Source organism: Oreochromis niloticus, linkage group LG6 (genome assembly GCF_001858045.2).
Source record: "Oreochromis niloticus isolate F11D_XX linkage group LG6, O_niloticus_UMD_NMBU, whole genome shotgun sequence".
Classification (NCBI taxonomy): Eukaryota; Metazoa; Chordata; class Actinopteri; order Cichliformes; family Cichlidae; genus Oreochromis; species Oreochromis niloticus.
In genome coordinates, this window is record NC_031971.2 from 34993369 (window position 1) to 35004847 (window position 11479).

General features: G+C 38.1%; 1 protein-coding gene and 1 long non-coding RNA gene across 2 annotated transcripts in view; one reads left to right on the forward strand and one right to left on the reverse strand.

The window, feature by feature from the left end:
* Positions 1–5095, forward strand: part of LOC100699483 (neuronal acetylcholine receptor subunit alpha-7) — a 38683-nt gene extending 33588 nt beyond the window's left edge. The window contains exons 7-10 of the mRNA XM_005470018.3: positions 69–263; positions 765–851; positions 2605–2714; positions 3606–5095. Of these exons, the coding sequence (XP_005470075.1) occupies positions 69–263; positions 765–851; positions 2605–2714; positions 3606–4208 (995 nt within the window). The 3' untranslated portion in view covers positions 4209–5095. The remainder of the gene's footprint in view (positions 1–68; positions 264–764; positions 852–2604; positions 2715–3605) is intronic.
* Positions 2595–11207, reverse strand: LOC109202464 (uncharacterized). Its single transcript, XR_002062382.2, has 3 exons — positions 11172–11207; positions 3558–3657; positions 2595–2723 (listed from the first exon to the last, which is right to left on the reverse strand). It is a non-coding gene; the product is annotated as an uncharacterized LOC109202464 (long non-coding RNA).
* Positions 11208–11479: the final 272 nt, after the last annotated feature.

Sequence of the window (11479 nt, forward strand, 5' to 3'; positions counted from 1 at the left end):
TTTATTTCATAATGCTGTGTTTTTGACCTCTAAACTGACACCTTTTTACCCCTTAATATGTCTCGCAGGTGTACCAGCAAAGCGTAATGAGCTGTATTATGACTGCTGCAAGGAGCCCTACCCTGATGTGACGTTCACAGTCACTATGCGCCGCAGGACTCTTTATTATGGCTTAAACCTGCTCATCCCCTGTGTGCTCATCTCTGGTCTGGCACTGTTGGTCTTTCTGCTCCCTGCTGACTCTGGAGAAAAGATCTCACTGGGTACAGAGGATCACATACACATCAGGCCATCCTTGCACACAAAGACACAGATACACAGTTTCATGCAGGGGGACAATGATTCATGATTATATTCATACATGTAGACAAAAATGTACCTTTCTCCCCTACTTTGGTCATCTCTGCCCACCAGACTGCAATTGCTTACCCATTTATTTGTCTTTGCTTTATGCTAATGCTGACATTATTGCTGTGAATAAGCATTTGCGTTGAATTCTGTTCATTAGCAGATGAACAAAAGCACCACTGTTAACACAGCAAAGATAATCATGTGGACCTGAAAATGCCAGCTTGTTTCAAAATGCCATTCCGTGAGACAGGGCTGCACTAAATAGAAATGAGACAGTAACCCTTTGACAGTGGATAAGATAATAAATATTCTAAAATACATTCATAACTTTTGTCACCTGGTTTGAAGACAATTTAACAGCAGAAGAGACATTTAATGAAATAATGTATCTAATGTGTGTTTGCCTTTTTCAGGCATAACGGTACTGCTGTCTCTGACAGTGTTCATGTTACTGGTAGCAGAGATCATGCCTGCCACTTCAGACTCAGTTCCTCTAATTGGTAAGACAATATTCAGCTCCTCGTAATGCTTTTATTGGTGATTATTTAATTGTTGGTTAAAAAAAACAACATTAAAGCATTTAACATGGGTAACAAAATGATAAAACTAGATATTGAATATCACATGTATGTTTCACAGGATGGTGAACTTAAATGTTTTACTATTAATTATAGTCATGTGAAGGTTTTCACAGGAACCTAAGCAGTCTTTTGAAAAAGTATGCACACCCCTCGATTCAGTGGCTTCTAGAACAAAATTTAGCAGCAATAGCTTGAAGCACTGATTGGTTTTCTATATGACTTCATTAGTCTCTAAAATAATTGTGGAGAAATCTTCTTTGCAAGGTTTATGGGGAGTTCCTTTAAGGTCTCATCATACCACTTCATTTGTTGAGTCAAGCTGCCAAAACTTCTGCTTTAATAGAAGTAGTTGTAATTGCTGATAATCAGTTAACCATGTCGATTTACACAGTAGTGCATAGAGACTGTACTCTGATGTCCTCCTAAAGACATGGATGTTAATTGGTGATTCTAAATTGGTTATGGATGCCAACACTAGGAAATGTTATTTAAATCACAATCTAATATTTCCATTTCCAAATATCCAAGAGCCAAAATGTGTGCAATTTTTAGTTTATTTTCAATTGATGTAATTGTTTTTGCAATAAATAGGTAAGAAAATTATAATATATCACGACTTACCCAAAAGGTGGAAAAGGTATAAAGTGCAGCAGTCAGGGTAGTGGGTCAGTATGGAGATTTTATTTTCTCAATTTACTGTTCAGAGAGAAAACCATGGAAAGTTGCCGGATGAAAAAAATAATTTACCCAGGAGACAGTTGGCTACAATAGGTTAGAGTGTCAAAATAGATCTTTATGCCTCATACTCACATCACAGGGCAGTCTGTAGCAGAAAACATTCTTTGCACAGATGGACTGATATGTTGTGGCTGTGGGCGGGTTCTGAAGAGTGTGGGGTGGGTGTTTGCTTGCTGATGCAGTATGTGAAGATTATATTCAGCGTAGGAGATAAACAGTTGTGTTGCATAAGACCATACTGATGCAGACAGGGGAAGACAAGGCAGCAGACTTTAAGAAGGGAGGAGAAGCTGCAGATAGGGCTGCTGCCCTGCATCATCTGGCAGCTCAGTGATGTAAAACAAAGCCAAGAGCAAACACGCCTTTTAGAGTAGATGTTTTACACACTACAGATACTGTATATCAGAGATAATAGAGAAAAGAAAAAAATCTCTTTGACATTTACTATCAGAGGTTATCCCACAATTCCAATTATATTGTGACACGGAAACGTATAATTTCATTAGCCCACCTTTCTGCTTAATCGCTGACATCACTGCATTAGAATGTGTTTGAAAAACATGCTTTCCTACATGGAAAGGATATGCATTTTTATGTCCTTATGTGTCTTCCAGTGCCTCCAAGGCTGCGTATGTGTTATGTGTTTTGGCTACATTGTAGATTAACAAAAAAGATGTCAGCCATCCTCTTAACCGCCCCTGGGGTGTTATGACCTTAGATTTGTTGACAGGGATAATTTCCTCACTGAATAATCAACCAGCTACCTTACTTGGTGACAGTGATCATGCTTTCTAATATAATAATTTTAAAATGACCATTTCACTTATTTATTTAAATAAATAAATAATTTAATAACACACTACAATATCTATTAACAAGCTGTGTGTCCTTTATTGAAATTGCAATATACTGATTTGTTCGTATTCTTCTTCAGCTCAGTATTTTGCTAGCACCATGATGATTGTGGGATTGTCGGTGGTGGTAACTGTTCTGGTTCTGCAATTCCACCACCATGACCCCCACGGAGGAAAAATGCCTAAATGGGTAAGTTCACTAAGGGGAAAAAAGAGACATATTAATTACAGTATTATTTCAATAACCACCTCTCTAAAACTGTGGTTTCCAAGCTTTGATATGCCCCTCTTTGGAAGTTGAAAAAGGTTAGTGCTTGCAACAAAAAGGGTACGTATCATTAGCACAATAACAATAACAGACCCTTCTTTGTTTAGTAAAAAAATAAATACATAAAAATCAATAAATTTTGCTCTACAAGGGCCTGATATCCACTTACGAGGACATTATACTGCCACTGTTCTATCAAAATTTAAAACTAATGTCCTCTTATGTGGATCTCATTTTTCAATGAGGTAAACAAAAAGAAAAATCAGGTAATTCTTTGTTTTTACATTCATCAGGTCCCAATCAGCCCAAACAGCAAAGAGAAATTAAAAATGCATGTTATGAAACCGTTCGGGTCTTAGGAGGTTACAGGTACTTTTTAAAACTATACTCTGCAAAACTTCTCTTAAAACCTTTACCACTTGGGGCAACATTTTAGGAGTGGCTGTAAACAGGTCATTTCTGGTGTATGCTGCTTTTATCTTTTGATTTGATTTGATTTTTCCTTTTAGTCCTGCACTCATTCTCTTAAGAAGCTTTGCCTTTTTGTTAGGCCACCAAAAAAATGCAAGAAATACAAATTTTCAGGATAAAATCATACCAATTGTTTTTTCAATTCTGTTGCTAGCTTTAGTCATTTTAGAAGATCTTAGACTATTTTTGGTAAGTGTCAATTAAACTGTCTATGTAGGTTTTCAGTCGTCCAGGTCATGGTAGTCTAAGGAACACTTTCCGGTGTAAATAAGCATATCAATCAAATCTTTCCACCTTCTTGCCTCCAGCTAAATCTTTGTCTTTCTTATTTCTTTCTTTCAGGTCCGAGTCTTTCTTCTCAACTGGTGCGCTTGGTTCCTCCGCATGAAGAAGCCTGGAGAGGAAAGCAAAACTCCAGTGAGCTCAAGTAGTCCTCCAACTTATAAATACTCCCATTCTCCTGCTCACCACACTAGCACCACCAGCATTCAGATGAGCACCATACCAGGGCAGCCATCCACTCAGGCAACAACAACCAATGGAAACATGAACCTATACTTTAGCTACCACTCGATGGGCACAGACAACCCTGTGTTTCCACCTAGTGTTGATTCAGGTGTGGTTGTGTGCGGTGGTGGAAGTGGAGGTGGGGGTAATCATCATAGTGGTACCTCCCAGCTTGACATCCACTCAGACCAGACACGGACTTTGCTTTTGGAGCAGATTCCCGAAATTTGCCGGATCTTGGAAGAAGTGCAGTACATTGCGAATCGCTTCCGAGAGCAGGACGAGGGGGAGGCAATCTGCAGCGAGTGGAAATTTGCAGCCGCAGTCGTGGACCGGTTATGCCTGGTGGCCTTCTCGCTGTTCTCCATCATCTGCACCTTCACCATTCTCATGTCAGCTCCCAATTTCATTGAAGCTGTGTCAAAAGACTTTACGTAAGGCTGCTCTCTATCATCACTAACAGATAAAAACTAACAGTAGAAATTCTGACACAATTAGACCTGCACCACACAAGCCTCTCTTATACTTTTATGTGAAGACACACACGCTCAAGTTAATTTAGAATTGATATCACCATAGATCAGTATCAAGCCTTTACCTCTCTCATTACACATTTGGTATTTAGCTGGGGTAATGTGTTTCTTCCCTGTCAAGGTTGCTCTTTAGCTTACAACATACATACAGGTACATAGGAAGTTGAAGCAACATGTAGTAGTTAATGATGTAGAAAGTCAGACTAATGCACTTTTCTTCTGTATCCCTGCTGCACCACATCATTTACTTGCCACCATTTTAGCGTCACGTCTCATCAGAATTCACTCTTTCCCTTACAGCTTTTCTTTTCTCTTAATTTTAGAATTTACACATCCTGTCTTCACTCCGTTTTCTAGAAATGTCTTACCTAAACAACTTCAGCAGTTACATATATAGTACAGTGTTTTGCAGGTGTATTCTTGTAATGCATTTTTTCTTTGTATTTTATAAATAAATCCACATTTTACAGTGCAATCTGGTTAAGCTGAAATTGTTTTTTTTAATGAGTTAGCAAATTCACTGAGATCTACTGAAATTGCACATTTCACTAATCTGAGGTGTGAAATTACTGAGTATTTTCATTTTAGATAAATATACCATATTTCCCTCACTAACTGAAATTTGATTTAAAAATTCAATTCAACTCAATTTTATTTATATAGTGGTCCACTCAAGGTGAAAATGCCCATTATAATTTCCCACAGCCTGACTTACAAGTGTATCTGACTCATTACAACAAAGGAAGCCAAATAATTTCTTTCTACCTTCATTGTTACTCTTCCTTTTACAAATGGAGCTATTAGTCTTCTATATATTACAGTTTTTCTCGATTGCTTAAACACTTTTCTTGAAACTATGACTTGTATTCTCAAAACAGTAAACACAAATCCATAACGTCTCACCCAATTTCCCAAACAAGCTCTACAATCAAAACCATTCACTCTTGCTGAAAAACCAAACTTTGCCCACAGACATCACACACAAGGCCTCAAAAACACACACACTACAACATAGTCTTACACATTGGTGCAATAAATTTAAAACAATATTTCCAAAACTGGAAAGTTATGTTGCTTGTGGTTCTTCCCCTCAAAAATCTTTTCACATGATGAACACAAAAGACCCAATGTACATACAGTGGCACATTTTTATTCATGTACCATACAGTACAACACACACCAAAAACATTTTTCCATCTCAGCATCCTGTCTGTGGTCCGGGTTAGGCCAGGGAATCTCATCCACATCACAGGCTATATTGGCACTGGCCAGGCAGCAGGAGTAAAATCCTCTTGCATGCCTGATCCACCCCTGGCATGCATTTACTGATATGTATAGGTAGGCTTCTTCCACGATCTGGAGGAGGTGAACACGGACATAAGGTTCTCTGTCATTCACTTTCCACCGCCATGCCGAAAATAACTCCTCTATCGGGTTTAGAAAGGGAGAGTATGCAGGCAGAAAGATGTTAGAAAACCTTGGGTTATTGGTAAACCAGTCATGAACCAGAGCAGCGTGATGGAAGCTGACATTACAGCAAACAACAGCGTGGTGAGGCTGCTCTGGCTGTGCTGGTTCACTGTAGTCCCACTGGAACATATGTTGTCTTAGACCATCAAGAAAAGCAAGGAGAAGCATAGTGTTATAGGGTCCTAGAATGGCATGGCGGTGGAGTACCCCTCGTTGGCTGACGGCTGTGCACAGAGTGACATTCCCTCCACGCTGACCAGGGACATTTACAATAGCCCAATGGCCAATTATGTTCCTCCACCTCCTCCTTGGTGTCCTAGACCTGCTTTTCCTCCTCAACCTCTTCCTTTGCATCTCTTTGAATCCATTGTTTCAAACCTGAATGAGTTTCTGACTGGTGTGTGATAAATTGTGACTCGTAGTGTCAGCTGTGCTGACTTAAGTTAACATTATTGAATGGAAGTGCTTTCTAAATGGCCACATGGTGTAAGCACTGAAAAATGTAGGGATTTGTGTGTAGAGTTTTGCAGTAACAGTTCACCACATCGGACTCATGTGTTAAAGCAGGGGAATAGTGTTTATAGTTCAGGGAAATGGGTGTGCTTTTTGAAAAATAGCATTATGGTTTTGAAATTTTAGTTCAAAAGATTGGTTATAGTGTTTAAGCAATCGAGAAAAACTGCAATATATTGCCTGCCCTTTATTAGGTTTATTTACAGCAGACAGAACAACGCAGAATACGTAGGCACCAAAATGTTAATACACCTCTGCTAACCCTACCTTACAGGCCAAATCTCACCAATCTCTGCTTCTCCACAGCAACCCAGTCTGTCAGTGGCAGTTCATTTAAACTATAGGAATGATTTACCAGACACTGGAAAAATACTTGGTCAACATTACTGTTTTGAAATGACATTAAAGTGACAAATTAATACTACCGGAACTTTTCTGTGACTGAAAACTTAATGGTTTGGCTCTTTTCAGGCCAGTTTATTAAAGTGTCACTTTATTACATTCATCCCTTGTGTTAATACAGTATAGTTTTGTTAGCATATGAAGCACTAATTGAAAATCACTCACACTCATTTACAGTGCAATTTTTCCTTGGGTAGTAATTCATCTGTGTTTATTTGTGTGAGCTAGACATGTTTTTGTATTCTTACACAGAAACTCACAATACAGAAAGAGAATATTTTGAAATCTATTCCAAGATGTGCATTTGGTACTGTTTTGTAGTGGTGAGTGCTTTGTATTTTACTCTCTAATGCTCAGTGAAAGGCAAACACTTTTCTTCCCTAATCTCTAGTGACAACATGTGATTACTGGGTGACTTGATGCAACAGATTTTTGTTCAACTTTGTCTCTTTTCACCCCCTGACTGTGCTCTGTTTCTAGGGGGCAAAAGACATGAGTGAATTCCCATTTTAAAAACCCACATAAATTCACAGCCTTTTTCCACCAGCTATTGGACATTTTAAATGGTGTTAAGTGGAGAAACTAAAGAAGAATGAAGCAACACCATACAGTATACCACACAGCGATTGCAGAAATAGTCACTGAAATGGAATTCATGCTGTTACAGCTAATCAATGCACCACGTACAGACAAACAGCTGCCAACTGCTGTCGACCTTTTATGCCACTAAAGCATTGTAGACAGTTTGTTATATCCAGTCATAATAGACATGAAGCAAAAGGTGAAGCCAATGAAATGTACAATGTTGCTTTATTGCCAATTCTTTTTTGCGAACTTAAGCTGCATTCAAAAATCTACTTTTCTGTGACCAGGGATTTGATGTTTTTATTTGCTTTAAAGGTCACAAATATGCTTTTAAAAAATACCAAGGAGTAGTCTTATAATCTTTAAATGAACAGGCAGACATTTGTTTCAAACAGATCAAAAGATGAATACCACTTTCACATCTGTGTAATAAAGGAGCTTTAGTCAGAGCTCTGGAGTTATCTTAAGCTACCTACATGCTGATGGTAACTTACTTGACTGACAAATTTCTGTCTAACTCAGAGAAACAAATCAATTTTTTACCAAGTTGAACAATTCTATTAAATATTGGTCAGTGTTCTAATTGTGCATGGTCCTAGCATATTCCAAATTTTACAGTATGTGCTTAAATATGAAACCAATCATAGATGATCTGATAACAAAACATTTATTGGGAATTTATTGGAAATGCCTGTAAATGTCCATGCAGATAGAAGTGGGAAGGTGTCACAAATGTGCTCAATCTCACCTACCAACGTGTTGGGACATACAGATGCAATAGTTCATATGAGGCATGAATTGAAAGGTTTGTGCATTTGAAGAAATAAAACCATGTCAGGAATTGTTTAATGTAAAAGACAATGCAATTTACAATTCAATATGTTGAAGTTCACCCCAACACAAAAGGCTCGAATTGCAGTTTTTTAAAGGTTAAATTCTGCTGAATTTAACCTTCTTACTTTTTGCCATGCTTTTGAATTTGTCTGTTGCTTTTAATGGTTTTTAAACTGACAATGTTGTATTTTGGTCAACTTGAGTGTCTTATTCTTTGTAGTCTGTGCCTCAGTATCATTCAGAGTCATTCTAGGTTGAATAATGTACATAAATGCTCAGTGTACATGACTATTTTGAGAAAAATAAAGGAGTGACTAATAATTATTGGCATTTCGCTTGCTGACATGCTACAATTCATGAAATTATATAGTTGGATTAAAATGTTACCACCAGAGTTTTCAATCAGTCGTGATGAATTCTGGAATCGACTGGAAGTGGTCATTACTAGGTTGTTTTTTGCAATCTGAACAGTCAGTGAAATGACAGCTTGTCATGTAATATGCCTGCCTAATCACAGAAGTGACTTCTATGGTATTGTTCACACAGTTAATATAAAATGTCATATTTCACTGACAGAATAATACATTATTTTTTTCTCACAATAAGCTCTAACAAAAGAGTTCAAAATTTAGAAAAATATACACACAATCAGGTTCATAATTATTTGAACAATGCAACCCATAATGGGTTCTGTATACCATAACAGTGGATTTAAAAAAAGACAACCAAGATGTGATTAATGTGCAGACTTTCAGCTTTAATTTAAGCAGAGATTTAAATCTGGTGGTAATTCCAAATGCTAAACTTTGGTAGCCATTCGTTGGTGCTTTTAAAATAAGGTCCAGACAGATGATGTAACTGAAAAAGGCCGTCATTACCCTGAAAAATAAATAAATAAATCTATCTATCAGACAAAACAGCAAAACTGGGTATATTCTTAAAAAGCCATGCACCGGGTAGCTCATTAACAGCCAAGGGCAAGAAAGACCACAGAAGACAAACATCTAAGTATTGAGACTGGGGGAAGCAAGGAAAAGGGAAAGAACCCCTCATGATCCGAAGCATACAACAATATCAGTCAATCATGATGAAGCAGAGTGACCCACAAACAAATAGCAACTGAAGCCAACTACAGTAAACTACTAGCAGAGGCCAACAAGGAAGGTAACAGAGCAATGGATGATTTTCCATGGGTTCCAGGCTTCAGGTCATTCATTGTCTAGTATTAAACACAATTATCAAAACTAACAAACTTTGTTAATTTTCTAATTATTTTTTAGCCTCTGAAAATAGGAGAATTTCTTTAAAAATGTATGTAAACAGTTAATGTAAACAATTAATATCTCTGTTAAATCATTTAAATGAAACATAAAAGTCTGCACTACAATCATCTTGACTGCATGACTTAAATTGCTTGATTGCTGGACTGTGATGTTATAGAGGCAAAGTTACAATATTTCTATTACTGTCCAAATATGTATGACCCTAACTGCATATGTCTTCTTCATGACAGTGAGATGATGAAGCTTCACATGTGCAGTAAGATCCATGAAGTCAAGAGCCATTCAGCATAGCATAAAGGTTAAACTGTGAACAAATCTAAAGGTACCGTATTTTTCGGACTATAAGGCGCACCGGCTTATATGTGTTCATACGTATAATGCAGATTATAAGACGCATTAAGGAAAACAAAACAGTCAGATAAGTCAAATTTTACTCAACTCATTCTTCTTCTGCTTCCTCCATTTCCGTACCATTAATTGATTAATGTTGAATTCTCTCACAGCTGCTCTATTCCCATGTTGTTGCAGTATATTAATGACTAACCTCGTATTGTGGATAGGTTATCTCAGTTGTTCTCCTAACTGAAGTTTGGGCCGTTTACAGCATCCTGCCATGTGACTGCATTTGTTCCTAACCATCGGGAACCCTCATGTTAGCTTTTATCGAGTCGAAAAAGGTTAGTGTTCATCCTCCAGCTTCAGTGTGTTTATGTTATGCTAACATTACAGTGTTGCCAACTCCTCAGTAATGAAAATCGCTATTGGCTGTCCTAAAAGTCGCTAGAAGTCGCCAAATGACGTCATCGCCTAATTTGCATAATTGGTCATGCTAATGTAATTGTAACCTACGTTGTTGGAGAGAGAAATAACATCGTGGAAGAGACATAAAGTGAGTAAAAAACGTCCTAAATGCATTTAGAATTTATTTAGAGCTACAAATTAAATTTCTTTTAGCAATTATTGTTTTTTTTAATGTCACAATTCCAACCTTGCACCTTTATCCGGGCTTGGACCGGCAAAAGTGACCCGAAATAGGCACTCTGGTGGAGTGTGTGTGTGTGTGTGTTTATAAGTAGTTTTAAACCTTGTGATCCACAAAACAGCATAACAGTAAAAGAAGAACTGACTGCGTTACAGTCAGTGCGGGAGCAGCGGCTTCGCTCGTGCGCGATTCATTTGCAGTTTGGACGCATAGGTTTGAACATCTCCTGCCCTGATAGAAGCTGCGTGAGGACTATCCTCCGCCTGTGAGCCCTTTGGCACGGGCGAGGTGCCCATGGCAGCACCCGCTGCTTGTTGAGAGTAGGAGCGATACACGCTTTCACGTCAAAAAGTCATCATAAATAAGTCTCCAGTAACACCAGAAAAAGTCGCCAGATTTGTCGCTAGTCGCTTTTTAGAAAAAAAGTCGCTAAAGGGGTCTGAAAACTCGCTAAATATAGCGACAAAGTCGCTAAGTTGGCAACACTGTAACATTACATTATACTAGCTGTGTCGCTAGTGATCACATAGCACATCATTATATACCAGCTAGTCCAACTTCAGTAACCCTACAAAAGTCACTGCTATTTAGTTTTCTGTCTTCATTTATGTTGGAAGTGATAGCAGAGCTGTACATTTTAATTTTTTCAAATCTCTTACTCAGAACATGCTATATCAAGTTTAGGTGGAAATTACCGACCTAACTTCCTGCTAACTTCTAACTCTTCTAAGACTTAACACCTGGTAAAGCAGCAACACTGATCATTTTGTTAAAGACGAAAGATTTAGACAGTTTTTACCTCTCATTGATGCCGCAGTGTTCGTTTTAATTTTGGGACCTGAAGTGGACAGAGTTTTGGACCCAGATTACTTCGCTCCTGACTACGGTAGCCGTAATGCTCTGACAATCCATCAAGCGGTGCGGCCAAAGTCGTACTAAAACATTTTTTGACAGATTTTTGAGCGCCGTGACCACATAAAATCGGTTTGAGGTCAGTAAGCACAACCAGAATTCATACATAAGGCCCACTGGATTATAAGGTGCATTGTCGATTTTTGAGAAAATTAAAGGTTTTTAAGTATGCCTTACAGTGCGGAAAATACAGTA